This window comes from Embiotoca jacksoni, unplaced genomic scaffold (genome assembly GCF_022577435.1).
Source record: "Embiotoca jacksoni isolate LCO1_2020_lvr unplaced genomic scaffold, fEmbJac1.0.p SCAF_15, whole genome shotgun sequence".
Classification (NCBI taxonomy): Eukaryota; Metazoa; Chordata; class Actinopteri; family Embiotocidae; genus Embiotoca; species Embiotoca jacksoni.
Window position 1 is genome coordinate 10,431,803 of NW_027185285.1, and position 16,812 is coordinate 10,448,614.

The 16,812-nt window shown below is 42.3% G+C and overlaps 1 protein-coding gene across 5 annotated transcripts in view; it reads right to left on the minus strand.

Moving 5' to 3' along the window:
• LOC138198199 (glutamate receptor ionotropic, NMDA 2B-like) overlaps nucleotides 1-16,812 on the minus strand; it is a 133,559-nt gene that overhangs the window by 46,760 nt on the left and 69,987 nt on the right. For all 5 annotated transcript variants that reach the window (XM_069149473.1, XM_069149472.1, XM_069149471.1 and 2 more), the window contains 3 exons: nucleotides 9,661-9,804; nucleotides 8,554-8,824; nucleotides 443-635 (listed from right to left, as the gene is read on the minus strand). In XM_069149473.1, the coding sequence (XP_069005574.1) occupies nucleotides 443-635; nucleotides 8,554-8,824; nucleotides 9,661-9,804 (608 nt within the window). The remainder of the gene's footprint in view (nucleotides 1-442; nucleotides 636-8,553; nucleotides 8,825-9,660; nucleotides 9,805-16,812) is intronic.

Sequence of the window (16,812 nt, forward strand, 5' to 3'; positions counted from 1 at the left end):
TTAACAGGTATTTGTGTTTAATCATTAGTGTGCGTCACGTCCACTGATTTTGGATGTGAAGCTCGATTTACTCTGGAGCTTCCAAAGTTTGAAAAAATAACCCTGATTATGTAACAGTGATGTCACTGCTATTTTCTACAACCTGGGATCGAGACTTTAAAATTTTCACCGGAAGCGTTCCAAACTGTGAGTTCAGGGTTGAAAAAAAGTTGAGGCTGGGGGCATGCAAATGAGTTGCACTACTGGAAATATAGGATGGTAATACACAAGAGAACATGATATCTCCATTTCTGCTGCGCTGATTTGATCCTTACTTTAAATCTGTCTAAATAGATGTTATATACGAATATAATTTGTAATTGTTTACCAAGGGTTAGCCACATGTGATAATGGACAGACAGCTGATATTCTACTGTGGATCACACCACACAAAAACTCTCACCTGAGCACTTCGTTGGGGTTGCCTGAGATTGGGGTCTTCTTGTCAGGAGCTCCATGGCACTCAGACTTCAGCAGGGTGTGAGGCCCGCGGTCCATCACCATGGTGGAAGTTGCCATAGTGATGATCGCCACACCATCACGAACACGAGCCTCTAGGCCATAGTCCCACTCGTCGTAGGACACAGAGAGCAGGCCTAACCGGACAAAAAAGAGGAGACAAGAAGTTCAGAGGAGGTGTGGAAACAAAATAACACTGTGATGGTGAGGCAGAAGGAGACAGAAGGATTAGTAAAAATAGGTAAGTGAGAAAGGAAGGATTCATGAAGGAGGTGGTATATTTAGGAATAAGGTAAATACAGCATGAGCATTAAGACTAGTAAACTGAGAAGTGAAGGCAAAAGGGAGACCGACAGATGGAGAAAACTACAGTGGGGATAGATGGGGATTATTCTGCTAGGCTATATAGAGGGTACATGAGCATACACTAGATGATGACTCACACAGCAAATGAAACGCACACCCATTCTGCCTGACTAAGTGTCTATCACCTTGCTGTGTTTGTCCATCTGTCTGTCTAAAGCACTGTCTGTCTCTGTTTGTTGGCCTCAGCGCTGTCTGTACGCTTGTTTATCTGTCCTTCTGTCGGCCTGAGTCCTGTTCTCTTTTGACAATCTGTCAGAGGTTTATGAACATTTATTTGTAGATATCTCTGTCTCTCTCGCTGTCTCCCTGCCCATCTCTTCCGATGCCCTTCTAATAATCCATCAGCCCATTCAACTCTTTGTCAGGATGGCTGTCGTTCCTCAAACCTGTCCTGCTCTGCTGTTGAGTGACTATCAAGTATGCGGACGGTACACGGATATTTAATGTATTTCTGAGGCTGAAGAAAGTGTTGATCTGACCACCTTGGCTTTATTGCCTTTAATTATCCGAAGGAAGGTGAGATCATATAGGACAGCACCCTTAATGTCCATGGGTCGAATCATCAAAGACGCCCCCAGTTGCTTGAGATTCTTCATGCAAAGCAGTCATTTTAAAAGTTTGGGTTATTTTTCACACACACACACACACACACACACACACACACACACACACACACACACACACACACACACACACACACACACACACTGAATTAACATATTGAGACTGCTGCCTCCCTCTGGAGCATGGAAGAGATTTGGGTATCCAGAGGCACACGGAGGGCAACTAGGGCTAAGCTGCTGCACCGTGCTGAGGTGTAGGTTTCGAGAGGTGGGCTAGGATCAGGTGTCATTGGACAGGAACCCCATACCAGCCTCTACACACATCACGACATTATGTCAGTCAACCTTCGAAGCAGGCCATCTGGATTAAGATTGAAGTGGTGGGGTTGTCTGGGGAGAGGCCTAAACTAACAGGTGCTTCTGATTGCAGCACCTGTCTCGCAAAGGTAGGCTGCACCAAGGGAGTTCTGCAGACGTCATAGACTGTATATACGTAACTTCTTGGTCTGAAAAATGCAATATCACCGAGTGCCGCTAGAGCTTGGCTCCAAAAAGCCTCCGGCTCCATAGTCTTCCATTGAACTTCTCTCATGAAAGTTAATACATTTTTTCCAAAAGTTATCTCTCTCCGCTAATGTCGGGTTTCCAATCAGATCGAGTCAAATCCACCGCTCACTCCTCCTCAGCTCGTCCAAATATGGTCACTTCTGGCGCCAAACTGCTCTGATTTAGCAGGATGCAACGGCCAATATCTGAACTCGAGGCTTCATAACGGCCGTTCACAAATCAATGGGTATCGTCACTGTTGGTTGCCACTTGGCGGACGATGAGAGGTTGAGGTAGTGGCCGTATCTGAGACAAAGGAGAATACGCTGCATATTTTCTGATCACCAGATGGTCTATAAAAATGTTGAGTCAGTTGCAGCCCTGTATTTGCACACAAATTTGCAAAGAGCCTTGTATCAGTCAAATAATCACAAATCAATTTCTTATATACACCCTAGAAAATCAGATTCATTCTATCAGTGTGTCTTTAAATGGATTCTTGGTGTATTATTAATCTAAAATGGCAAAAAAAAAAAAAAAAAAAAATGCAGAAAGAACTATGAGAAGAGTTTATTTGCTTGGAAAATTAGGCTATTATGGATCAAATAAAACACAGCTGACATTTAGATAATGAGTTTATTAAATTGCCATTATTGACAATGTAATCCGTTACAATATTCAATCATAATATGATTAACTCATGACAAATAGTCACCATTAATTGATGACACAGTGCATGTTGCCCAGCACTGACTGAGCCTAGTGCACAAATGTTTATCTCTTTTTAATGACCAATCATTTAGTTCTCATGTTCACCGCTGTCAGGATTCATCGTGTTGGAGCTAATAGGTGGGATTGTCCTTGAGCTCGGCTCACAAGTGTTCTAATTGTTCTGGATTCATTTCTGGAACGTCGTTTAGGAACGAATTTATGCCTGTTTAATTCAAATTACAGGTTAACTTTGGACCAGCTTAAATTTTTAAATGTAAAATGATGCAGCAAATGTGCCCACCCTGTAGAGCAGCTAGAAACTGCTAGAAGACCTCAAAGTTATGTAACATAGTGTTATAGTGTATCCAAACTCAGTTATTCCGCATCTTCAAATCCTATTCTCTTGTAAAATTGAAACACAAGTTTTGAATATAATTATTAAAGCGTAGACTGTTGCTTGTCAGGTATATTTCTTTTCATTTTAGAACTAACATCATTTTGACTTTATTTATAATACTTTAGCCTAATGGGGATAATTGTGTCTATTCTGCAACACACAAACAAAGCTGCTTCTTTATTTTCCAAGTCTTTAATGGATCATAATGACTTGCACATAGCTGGAGGCTTTTTGGATTTATACTGAATGTAGAGCAAATCAGCAAAGACATTAAAAACTCACTGAGTTTTAAACTCACTGAGTTAGAATTTGCTTATGGTAGTTCAATCCAGTATCATGCCAAAGTGTCTAATACACCCACCAGTACACTACAGCATACTGTGTCATTTTGCCTCGTCTAGGCACAAAAACTACTTGGTTGGGAATATTTTTCAAAGAAATCCACACAGCAATATCACAGACTTGAACCCTAGTCTCCTGAGTGAAAGTCCTGGATTTGATCCATCCAACCACCCACTACCTGCTTGTCTTTGGTGAGATACTAAGCTGGCTAGTTGACTGGCAACAATCCACAGTCACTGGCTCGAAGTGAGAAGCCTTCTTTTGTTCAGTTTTGTGTGAAATCGAAGCCGTATTGTTTCAAATATTGTTTGACGGGTGCGGCAACAGCAACTAAAGGAGGAGGGACCATCGAGCAAACAATTTAACACAGAAGCCTTTCCGATCAAAAGCCCAGTCTTAACAACAGCAGAGTCTTAACTCGGCAACAAAGGCCTTTGTGACTTCTGGAAATTGCTAATAACAGATTTTTCTGTCTGGGATCTATTAGACGCCTCTGGGTTCAGGGTCACACGGCTCTCAGCGCCCAGCTTTCAAGTCAATTTATCTGGCTATCTGTCTCTGTCCGTCATTTAATCTGTCCTTCCCTCTGTCCATCAGTTGGTCTGCATCTATCTGACAGCGTATGACCACATGTCAGCCAGTCCACTACCATGTCAGTGGGCAGAAATAGACAGGCAGCCTGGCAACCTGCCTTCCTCGCGGGGCCTCAGCGCTGACAGCTCCGGCCCTCCAGGACCACATCTAATGTCACATACTGTTGACACTTTCTCAACACTCACTCACATCCATCGCTTGTTCCTTTTTACATACTTCACTTTTATCATTTTATGGGAAAGATTCTTTACTAGGAAGACGGATGCATCTTTGTGTCTCTGTTGGCAGCATGTGCTCTCTGGTGGATTCTTTTCTGCATCTTGGGAAAGGCTGCGTGACGTGTATATATTCATGCTTCTCTCAGGACATGTTTAAGTGTCACAACACAGACATGTCAACTGGTAACGCTAAAGCCGAACTGCGATGTTGCATCTGGAGGTGCTTCTTCTGGTCAGAAAAGAGGCTACTGTCTCCCTGTCACAGATACGCACGTACGAAGAAACCCACAAACAATGCAGACAGAGTATCCACAGTACGCAAACTGATTGGAGAAAACGTAACAGCAGATATTTTTGGAAACAGCTTATTATTGTCAGCGATGTCAGATTGGGTGGTTATGTTGGCACAGCCTGTGCTGCAGTTGTGTGTAACTGATCAGGAAGAAAAGAGACAGAAAAAGCTGTTAGCGGGAGTGAGAGAGCTGAGAGGGACGAGGAGGAAGAAGAGGGACAGAATGTGCACACAGAGAGGGAAAGTCAAACAGCAACAGAGACACAAAGATACCGCAACAAGAAAACAGAGAAAGCTGAACAGAGTTTGAGGAGAGTCAGAGGAGGCTGAAATAGTAAAACAGAAAACACAGAGAAGTGAAGGAACAATGGCATGAAATAAGGAGGAAAAGATAGGAAGGAGGAGAGTTGGTGGAGAAGATGGTTCCCAAGAGCGCTACTTAAGGAAGGCATCAGTGAAATTACCCGTGAGAATTGGAGGCTCTTCATCACACATGGTGCAAATTATTAAGTGTGCCTCGTAAGCAAATTAGCCCCACAGCTAGCGCGCACCTTCTGCTGAACCCTGAACCACTGGATTCAAACAGAGCAACCAACGCGCCATCCCAGATGCTACGGTGTCATTTCACTCTGCTTAGAAGTTGGTGCGCTCGACTGCCACCACAGTCTTCATGTGGCTTTCCTGACGTTGAGGTTAAAACTAGAGATAAGAGCTGGTTAAATAACTACAAATATCATTTAAATATCTTCCTTTGCTTCAGTTGAATCTTCATCCTGGTTAATTCAGGCCACTATCTGTTAAAATCTGCAGGGTTTTTTTGGTGACAAAAAAAATGCAATTTGTACCTCTGAGAAATTTTACTATTGTTGGAATATCAATTCTTCTGCAATGAAAATCAAAACATACAAGCCTTTTAGACGCTTTAGCAACTCATGATGAAGGTAAGGCAGCGTTCAATTATTTTATATAGCGTCACTGCTGAAGTGGTTTCAGTAAAATCCATCATCCGACCATCATGTTCATCTTATTGGAGGGGCATCACTGACAAGCACAGATCCTGCAGCATCCGAGGTGCGAGCAGAAGCTCAGCAATCTGAAAAATGACTTATGTTTATGCATGTTTCAACTTGCAAGCTATAATATGGTTTCTATGGATACAGCCACACATGATCAGATTTTACATTTAGTTCCACAGATTCATAAAAGACCTATTATATTTAAACTAACTTCATTTGGTACCAGACATGTTGTTGTTGATGGAATACAGGCCAGTGAAGAGTATCATGTATTTTGTAACATTCTGTATTCAATTCATCACGCATAAAATGAGAGGTTCACATTTAGCCAACTATCCGTCATTATGTCCCATATGATTCATGACATAATAATTCAATGTTAACCGAGAGAGGTTTGTGTGTGTCCATCAACGTAGCCACTCCACCAGCTCCACTTTGTAATCATCCAGGAGTACATGAGCTAGACACGATTATCTCCGTGGCAACATAAATCAAGAGGGAAGTTGTGTGATTTACATAGCTGATATGGTTATATATCAAACTTTATAGACTGGTACCCCTAATTTAGAGCAGACAAACCAATACAAACACACATACACACACTCACACACACACACAGCGAGAGTTGGGGTCACACTGGCCAACAAATAAACACTCTCGCCCACCACCATGTGAAGTACACACTAAAGCACAAACACACAACCCATTTGATTACTTTCACCCATTATTTTCTAATACAAATTAAACACCAAACCAATCGCACATTTCACAGACAAACGCACACAGAAAGGACACGCAAACACACCAAAGCGCAGTCAAAAGCGCGCACACACAAACGCACTCCTAACTCCCATTTAGAGTAAATCACCCCTGGATGTCAATAAGGGAGCAGAGGTAAAAAGTTTGAGTTACAGTGCTTGAACGGCTCAACAATCTCAGGTTCCCCCTGAACAACATTTCCCAGAAACTGCTGAGAACAGGCAGCAGTGTAATATTTCCCCTCCACTGTAAATCAACAAGCCAAACACCAACAAATTATCAGGCTCATATGTCCGGCATAAATATACTACCTGCTCTACAGAGAGGGAAACAGCCTGAATTTGCGGAAAGTTCCATCGGTTAGCATGGTGGCAACATCACTAACAGTTAAATGCTTGATTCCCACTGCGAGCTGGCCTTTCTAAAAGTGTCTGACCACCCCGGAGTGCTCAAAGTGGCGTTACATGAGGCAGTCTGACAAGTGTGCCTGACAGATTGCGTGAGTAGGTTGCCTGGTTAATGTGCCCCAACTTAGATGCCACTTTGGGTCCACGTTTGACCTTCAAAGGTTAGAATGACCTCCAGTGGTGTTGTGGGAAGAGAGCAGGGAGGAATGCTCCCTCACTTCTTATTAGGAAAGGTCGGTATGTTTTTTTGAAAAATCCAAACAGGCAACTGATCCGCGTTCATTCTGTGATGCTAAGTAGGCCAAGAGTAAGACAGACACTTTTGCAGGTAGATCTCGCCACCCCTTGAAGGAGGGTACATGCATGTGTCTTTGTTTTCATGAACAGTTACTGACATGTTAGCATTTTAGCCTGGTCCTTATAATAGCCAAAGATTCAGTTCAGCAATTCATTATTTTTTTAGGAAAAGTATAAGGTCCATGTACAGTGGAGTAACATCATGATAAATGATCAAGGAAAGAGCGCAACCACAAAAAACCACAAGCTTTTTCTATAAGTAGCTACAGATGGGTGACAAATTAAAGGAATAACCTGAAACCTGGTCCAGTAGGCCTGTTATGCTGTAGGTTTGCTGGTATGGTTTAAGTCCACATGTCCCCTGAGAGGGTAGGGTCACTGTAAATCAATACCAAGTTGTTTTAAGTGGTCAACTTTATCCTACAATGAAGCATTTCTATCCTGATGGGAGAGGTCTCTTCCAGGATGACAATATACCCATCCACAGGGGTCACTGAATGGTTGGATGAGTATGAACATGTCACCAAATCTCAACCCAGTTTAGGACCTATGGGACATTTTGGATTGGCATGTTAAACGGCACTCTCAACCACAATAATCGAAACACTAAATCAGGGAATATCTTTTGGAAAAATGATGTTTCATTCCTCCATTAGAGTTAGAAAGACTTTCAGAATCAGTGTCAAAACACGTTGAAAGCAGTTCTGGTATGTCACCCGTCTGTCTATACGGTGCAGTGAAAAGTGTTCAAGCTCCTCCTGATTTCTTCTATTTCTGTATATCTCATATATGTGTAAATCACATGAAACAGAAGCAAACAGAGTAAACACATAATTCAAGTCTTAAATGATAATTGTGCATATTGACGCAAATATATTATCTAATAACAACTAGCAAGGTGTAAAAAAGTATTCACCCCTTTAGATACTAGATCCAAAACAAACTCTACTGGTAGTTGGTTGTAAATGGACTTTACACGTCCAGGCTTGAAGTCTACCAGCTCTGTTCGATAGAATCATGACTTCTGACCATTTTCAGAACATGTAGTTGTGTAACAGGTCTAAGCAGTACCAAACTAGGCCAAACTCTAAAGAAATTCCAGGGACGATAAGGAGTAAGGTGATTAGTCTGTGAAGGGTATTTCCAGAGATACACAGTACGAGACATTATCTATGAATGAAGAGGACTTGGAACGATAGTGACCCTTCCCTCAAGAGGCGGACCTTCTGCAATCCTTCCAAGAACACGGTGACCACTCATCCAGGAAGTCACAAAAGATGAACCAGAACCCAGAAGGTGGTTGAATACTTTTTCAAGGACTTTTTTTTTTTTTTTTTCAAAAAGGTGGCCCCTACACAGACATTGAATGCATTCATGGTACTTGTCGTGGCTCTATGAATATACAACAACCAAACATTGCATGTCATGTAATTGTTGGACATTTTTTAGATCAAAGCAACCAAACATGTTTCCACATTGACATTATGTCAGGTAAAAAACAGATGGAACTGTACTTCCTAATGGTGACTCAGTTTCAGGTTTCCTACCTGTGGGGAACTCTGCAGGCACTACATCAGTATCGCCAGCCACCAGCGAGGGCACTATCCACGTGTAGCCGTAACCGGTGATCCCTACAGAGTGGGCCACCTCGAAGATAGTGTTGGCCTCTTCTTTTGTGCAATAGAGAAGAATGACGGGGCTCTGGAGCTTCTTCAGCTGGTTCTGGATCTTCGCATCTCCATCATCTACGGACATGTCGAGCAGTATAACTTCCTCCAGTTCCCAGCCCACAAAGCTGTTTTCGATGGTGCTACGAATCTGGATGAGGCAGAAAGAGAGGAGGCAGAAAAAGTAGTCTGATTTATTACCAGAGATTCTCCAACAAGACAAAAGACCAGACAGAAGCAGAAAGAGTTTTATCTTTGGTCAACAAAACGTTGGCTTTAACACTACAGTATATTTTCAACATGTCTGTTACAATTTGAAGACTTTGTACACGACACTTGTACTTTTTATTGTTTTAATTTAACAGTTCTCCTGAGTAATGTTTGCATTATTGTTTCAGCATGAAGTTGTCACATTAAGCACTAGTGTGGCATCATTTTCTCAGTGAAAACATCACATAATGGAAAATATGATTCCTCTGTCTGAAACTTTTAAAACAAAAAAAAAAGAAATCCAGTGTTTGGGTTAATGTTAACAAGTGGATGCTTAACAAACTTGTCTCTAATCAGCATCATTCTAACACTTTTATTGTTTAATATTTTTACTCCTTGTTTTATACACATAGGTTTCAACCTCAATTGTTATCATTTCTTCTTTTATTTCATTTTTTAAAAATATTTTATTAAAGCAAGCAAGTAATCTGTTGTTTAATCTATGTATACATATACAATTATATATATATGAAATAAAAACTATAAAATTAATGTTTATATTTGAATTAATTTATGATTAATTCAAGTTAAAGTTAATATATATATATACATATACATATATATTATTATTATTATTATTCAAATTTAATAGGCTCATTTGTGTCATTGGTTTCTCAGCACAGGGCTGATTTATTGCTTAGACATCTTGTGTTCTGTGTAATCTTCCCTTTACATTCGGGGTTATTTGTGCATGTTGCTTCAGCTGCATGCCGTTACCTTGGTGACAAAGTCCTGGTAACCCGGGTAGTACGTTGTGACGATGGAGAAGATGTACCAGTCGTATTCCTCCATGATGTTCAGAATGACTGACGCCTGCTGCTCGATGGAGGGGCCAAATTGAAAGAACATGGAGTTGTCATCCTGAAAGTGACAGAAACACACAGGATGCAGAGTGTAAATGGTTATGTAACAATTGGCCTGAACTTTAATTTAGTTGGCTTTACACACAGAGGAGAATAGTGACTACTTAGAGGACGGCGGTGGTTTTGTAACATTATTGGTGCGCACATTAATTTTGCTGCCTTTATTCTCTTGCTCACAGAGGAGAAAGGCAAGAGGACACCAGCGGGCTTGTAATGATACCGGTCATGATTTTCATTAGTTGCCTTTATGACTCCTTTAATGAGTTTGTGCATGGGGGTGACGGGAGAAAATTCTAGGGACTTGAAGCTGCTGTCCTCAATCTTATCGATCATTTTCATCAATTTGTCTCATTACAGCCATTTAATTTCCATTTCCATTTAGCCTGTGCAAAACTAGATTTATATAGAATATAATATAGAAGAATATAAGAGAAATGGAACACACCTACTCCTAACACACATGTACATTAAACCAATCACTGACTGAGACTTCATTTGAGTATGAGATACAGAATGCAAAGCAAACAGCATCACAGTCAGAGACAGACACTCCGGTAAACAGTGCTTACACACTGATATTCAAGTCTGCGTCTTAGCACCAGTGTTGAAATGGAATATTGAGCTGGACAGAAGAAGAGGAGGAGGTGAGAAATACTAGTCTAGACAAGACACTGCAGTTCTGCAACATGAGCTTGTTACTGTGCATGGGTGTGAGTCATTCTGTGAGAGTCAAACTCTCCTGCACACAATGTACAGTAGTGTGTTTATGCTCCCAGATATTCACGCTTCAAAATGTGGCAAATTATATGAATGAGAATTAATTCCTTTTTTTTGGCGTGTTTTGTTGCTGTAAAGTCAGTCGGGTAAGACCAGGCCGGCTGGCAGGGTGTTGCCTTCTTAGGACGCTCTTTGTGCTGCTCAGCATCAAAGGCTAACCTGCCCCCTCCCTGGAGATTCACACGGGTTGATCCTTTACCTTGTTCCTGCATTAATGAGATCAGGGCTATACCACGGAGGTGGCATGTTGAGCAGCACAATACATACAGCGTGTGAAATACGAGCACTCAAATAATGAGGCTAATGTGCTGCATCCATGAGGTGGAAAACTTGTCATGAGTCCATGATGCGTGAAATATAAAAGAGCCTCCTGAGTTGAGTGCAGAGGCTGTGTCTCAAAAATCATGAAATAATGATGCACGCGCTGATGTTGTATTGCGTTCCTCCGCTAACTTGAATCCATTTGTTGCTCAACTTTCTATCTCTTCTCTGCCTCTTCCTCTCTCGTCCTTCATCCATCTCTATCCATCTCCTCTCTCGCTCCGCCATCCCATTAATACCACTGGAATTACTGCCGGGGCACAGTTATAATTGAATTTCCAGACTCTTGCACTCCTGCTCCCCCCCCCCCCCCCTCTTTATCCTCTACAGAGAACCCATGCCACCCTGCCCACCCCCTAACCCCACATTTCCTCTGGCTTCCTCTCTATCTCACTCTTCTTAAGAGCAGTATTAATGTACTGTCCAACACATTCATTCAGAGTGCCAGAGGTCTGCAGAATTTTCATTAGCCTTTGAGAAAAGTACATGCTAAAAGAAGAGCAAGGCAAATGCAAGAAGCAGGGAAGGAGTGAGGGAGGGGGAGCGATATAGCGGATGTTGGTGAGGGGGGGGGGGGGGTTGTTGGGAGTGGGTTGACTAAAATGAAGTGCTGCAAAACACCACTCTTCATTCACAGCAACAATAATCAGGGTCTGGCCACATTATCACCTCTGTTGGCACAAAGTGATCGATTAGTGAGTATTAAAATTCCCAGAGGGGGCAGCGAGGCCAGCAAGTCAGTCAGCCAGACGCAGGAAGCCGGCCAGCAAGGCTTTGAATATTGCTTCTGAGCCAGTCACTGTCTCTTTCTGTGGATCCACGGCTGACGTCAGCGCTGGCTACTGTACACAGACAACAATACACTAAACCACACAATACAGCAGGATGAATGGTCGGTGGAGAGGGAGAGATGGAGAGATGGAGAGATACGACGAGAGACAGAAAAAGAGCAGATAAAACCAGAGAGGAGGGAGCAGATAAGAGGAAAGAGAAAAGCAGAGAGAGAAACTAAAATGGAAAGGAAGGAATTAAGCAAGCTATAATAGGAGATAGAGATGTACAAAAAGCAAGCATGGATGCAGCTGAGATTTGAAGCCTGCCTCCAGAGGGACAGAGGCAGAGGACAATGTGGTGACAATAGGATGAATGGAGAAGAAGAGGGCAGGCTGGCAGGCGGCTGTGATCCAGTATGGAGCGAGGGAGCAGGGAAGGGGGCAGGAAGCCAGGAGTCAGCAAAGGAGCAGGCAAAACGGAGGTGTGTGTGTGTGTGTGTGTGTGTGTGTGTGTGTGTGTGTGTTCGCCAGCTACGTGTGTCAGGCAGTCAGCCAGCCATTTATGCCCGAGTTGTTCAACCACAGAGGACCACTGCTGTCAGAGAGGAGAAGACAGGAACGGGACACGTGTGCCCTACGTTACGGGAGACGTGTGTGTTTGTGGGTGACAGATGGAGACATATGTGGTTTAATGTGTGTGTGTGTGTGTGTGTGTGTGTGTGTGTGTGTGTGTGTGTGTGTGTGTGTGTGTGTGTGTGTGTGTGTCAGTTTCTACATCTGTATTAACACACATATGTGCCTATATTCTTCTATTTTTGCCCCAAAACAGCAGCATTTCTGTCTTTGTGTAAATTGGCCTCTGTGTGTTATGTTGTGTGTGTGTGTGTGTGTGTGTGTGTGTGTGTGTGTGTGTGTGTGTGTGTGTGTGTGTGTGTGTGTGTGTGTGTGTGTGTGTGTGTGTGTGTGTGTGTGTGTGTGTGTGTCAGTTTCTACATCTGTATTAACACACATATGTGCCTATATTCTTCTATTTTTGCCCCAAAACAGCAGCATTTCTGTCTTTGTGTAAATTGGCCTCTGTGTGTTATGTTGTGTGTGTGTGTGTGTGTGTGTGTGTGTGTGTGTGTGTGTGTGTGTGTGTGTGTGTGTGTGTGTGTGTGTGTGTGTGTGTGTGTGTGTGTGTGTGTGTGTGTGTGTGTGTGTGTGTGTGTGTGTGTGTGTGTGTGTATTCCATGGGTGACAAGGCTTGGTGTGCCAGAGTTGCTTGCTCTGCCCCAGAGCCCCCAAATGAGTGCACTCACACACTCCCGGAGCAGTTATTTGACTTGGAGGGGAGGGCGAGTCAATAACTCAGGTATTTCAATTACACACACAGGGGCACATCAGTGACTGCAAAAGAAATAGACCCACTTCCAATCTTGCTCCGGAATAACACACACACACACACACACACACACACACACACACACACACACACACACACACACACACCATCCATTATTCTCTTCCTGTCTCTCGTGCACGTGCTCACTCTCTTTGTAACAGCATTCAAAACCCTCCCTCTAAGAGAGCATTCAAACACAATACAAAACACAAAATGACAAATCAAGGCTGCAATCACACTAATACCAGGCTGTTGCGTCAGACACACACAAGCACTTGTACACTCAAACTGACTCAGTAAAACACCATGAGACGCACTGCTAAACAGAAAGGTGTATCACATCGTGATCGCATAAAGCACATAAATGGGAACACATACTGGTATAACTGTCAAGCAAATTGTTTTTAAATGTGGATAAAGATCGTGCCATGGTGAGGTTTGTAACCAAAGGTTTTAGGTATCTATTACTTTTGTATCAGCATTTAGATTTTTATTTGGGGTAATTTGGGTTTTCAGGATTTTTTTTGTGTCGTTTTATTTGGCTACTAATCCAACTACCTGTCTGTCTTTCTTTTAACAATGTTGGAGTTATGTTGGAAAGAAGTGTTCTTACCTCAATATGCCATCTAGTATGCAGTGTGTTTTGCACCGTATAATTAGAGTATAAATACACCAAATAGCTTAAAAAAAAACGTAATAGTATGCGAAATAAACAAATAAACTATAAAGGAACAGTTTGATATGTTGGAAAAGACACTCTTTCTCTTTTGCTGCTGAGAGATAAGTGACGTCTGTTTGGTGGACATGAAACGATTTCTAGTATCTCAGTACAATGATCTTTAGGGGTGCTGGTAGGACTTAGCTACGTTTGGGCAGAGCCACTCTGCTGGTTAGCCAAGAGGTTGCTGGTCGTAGCTTCATATTTACTGTGCACATGGTATCAATCTTCTCATGTAACTATTCCTTTAACTATGTCATGTGCTATTTTATGACAAATGCATGGCTCATAGTGGATTATACTTTAGATTAGGGGTTGGGGAGATCTATCTCGCATACTATTGTGATCTGTTGTGTAGAAGTATTGTAGCAATACACTCACAGCAAGTATCAATATTCTATCATAAATAGATTCATTGTGTGATTGCATTTTATGACAGGTTTTTTTTGTTGATCAGTCTGTCTGCTTCAAAATCCCATTTTTCAACAATAAAAGTGTGAACATACCGAAAGGTTTACTTCATTCAATAAAATGATTTCTTTTGGTGGCATAAAAAAAAAAAAAAAACTCTAATAAATCTCAATATATGTTATTGCAATACTCAGCATATTGCAAAAGGTTTAAAATGTAAATAAATCGTATTGTGACTTGAAAACTTACTCCAGTAAAAATCAAGGTTTTTAACCTTGTTAACATGTCCACGTGGTGTTTTTTTTTTATTCTAGAAGACATATGAGTGAAATAAGCCGAGAACATCATGGCTGAGCACTCAGCTTTGGAACTGCAGTGACAGTCTGACTCAAAACACACATTCAGACAGCCAGAGATTCATGTCACAAACTCAGGGAACCAATCCCGTCAGCTTGTGGGTGGGGTTCTCCATATCATCGATCCGCCAGCTCGAGCTCAAACAAGCAGAGAAGGCTGAGATAGAGGACTGTTTGGATATTCATACATTCACACATACTATATTACGTTTAGTTACATGGAGCCACGCTAAGGAATTAGGGGGGGAAAAAAATTCTCGAAAAAAATGTCCAAATATGTCATTCTGATAACCAGAGACACATTTTTAGAAATTTAAACAATGCCAGAGGAGGGACTTTAAGTGTTGTGATAACATCATATGATGGGGTTCCCACACCTACTTTACATGCAGAATGATTATCTATCCGGAATCCACTGATATAAAAAACAAGAGCTACCACAGACAACATGTGACGGAGTGGGACAAGGGCTTACATCCTAATTAGCCCATAAGATAGACGAGGCCTTAGCAACATTTACAAGCATTTTTAATTAACTTTATGTGCAATATAAACCATGTAGGTATCTTTTTCCTTGTCAGGAGGTAGTGTTCAGTCGAAGACGGAGTGAGTGGAAGAGAGACAAAGACTGAGATCGAAAGGTAGAGAAAGCCAGCGAGAGATGATGGTGTCTGTTGCTGGGAGGTTTTTGGCAATGCATATTTCTATCCTGCCTATAAAGGATCCTTTGAACTTGAGCAGGGAGGGTGTTGCTATTGACTGCTGCTGCACTGCCTGATGGAAAGAGAAGCCAGCCAGAGAGCGAGCGAGAGAGAGAGACAGAGGGAGAGAGGATGGAGAGATGAGAGAAGAGAGCGATGGAGTGGGAGGTGAGGCGGGAGGAAAGAGGGAACAGCTGGCCTTCGCTTGAATGTAGTGAATTTAAAAGACAGTGGGTAGGAGATATAAACTCACCACAGCCACAGGCATTCACATACACACACTCGCAGTTGAGATGGCTGCAGGGATACACACACACACACACACACACACACACACACACACACACACACACACACACACACACACACACACACAAACACAGAGGTGCTCAGTTTTGATAAGCCTGTAAGCACAAGCCGCAGTCACCACGTGCGCCCAAATTACGAATTGATGATGAGTCCTCCCCTCTGCTCCCCTGTATTTTCTCCCTGTCCCTCGCCTCTCTCTCACACACACGCACGCACACGCGCACACACACACACACACACACACACACGCGCGTACACACACACACACACACACACACACACACACACACACACACACACACACACACACACACACACACACACATAATTCTTTATCTCTACCTCAATTAAACCTCCCCTCACTCCCAGTCTCTTTTCCCCTCTACTTCGCTCTTCTCATGCCTCATCATCACATTTCTTATCATGGAAGCCTACTTATCTTTAATCAAACCCATACAAGCTTAATTAGCTTGCACATTTGTCAGACCATCATCTAATTAACAGTGACCTTATTTTAAGTACTTTTTGAGTCTTAATTAAAAAAAAAAAAAAAAACAGGTCTTCATTGGAGTATTTGACTAATTTTGCCATAACATAATTTTGATTGCAATGTGACTACCCTGTCACAGCCACCGCAACCTTTCAGGTATTTAAAGGATGACAAGACGGGAAAAAAAGAGACGTACAAAAAGGAGCAAATTAAACTGAGCATGCTGCCGAGGGCGTTTTTTTTTCTTCACATCTTGACACAATCAGACTGCCTGAATGGAAGTTAATACCACTTAACACTGAGACGCACACACAAACACACACAAATGCACAGATCGTTTCTCTCTGGCCCATTTCTACTCTAAGTTTAGCAGACGACCCACCAAGGGGCCTTTGCAGTCTGATGCTTTTCCTGCTGCTGCTCTTGTCTGTCCCCTGGTCCTCGCTAAATGGTAATAGTTCTTTCTCGGTGCACGTGTCTGTGTGTGTGTCGTAAAGTTAGGCTAAGGAGACTGAATAGGGTGGCTGGAGGAAAGAGTGAGTCGACAAAGTATATGGATGTAGTCTGGCTTTTATATCCGTGTCTCTGGGATGGGCAGCTGGGTGAGGCGAAGTGGCTGAATATTAGGGTGGAAGGTATAAATTATGACTGAATTTTGTCGGTTCTTTTACATAAGAAGTGGCATTTCTTATCAAAAGATACAACACCAAGGATATGCTATGAGACTGTCCTCGACGCAATAGGTCCTTAGTGCAAACTAAGACCC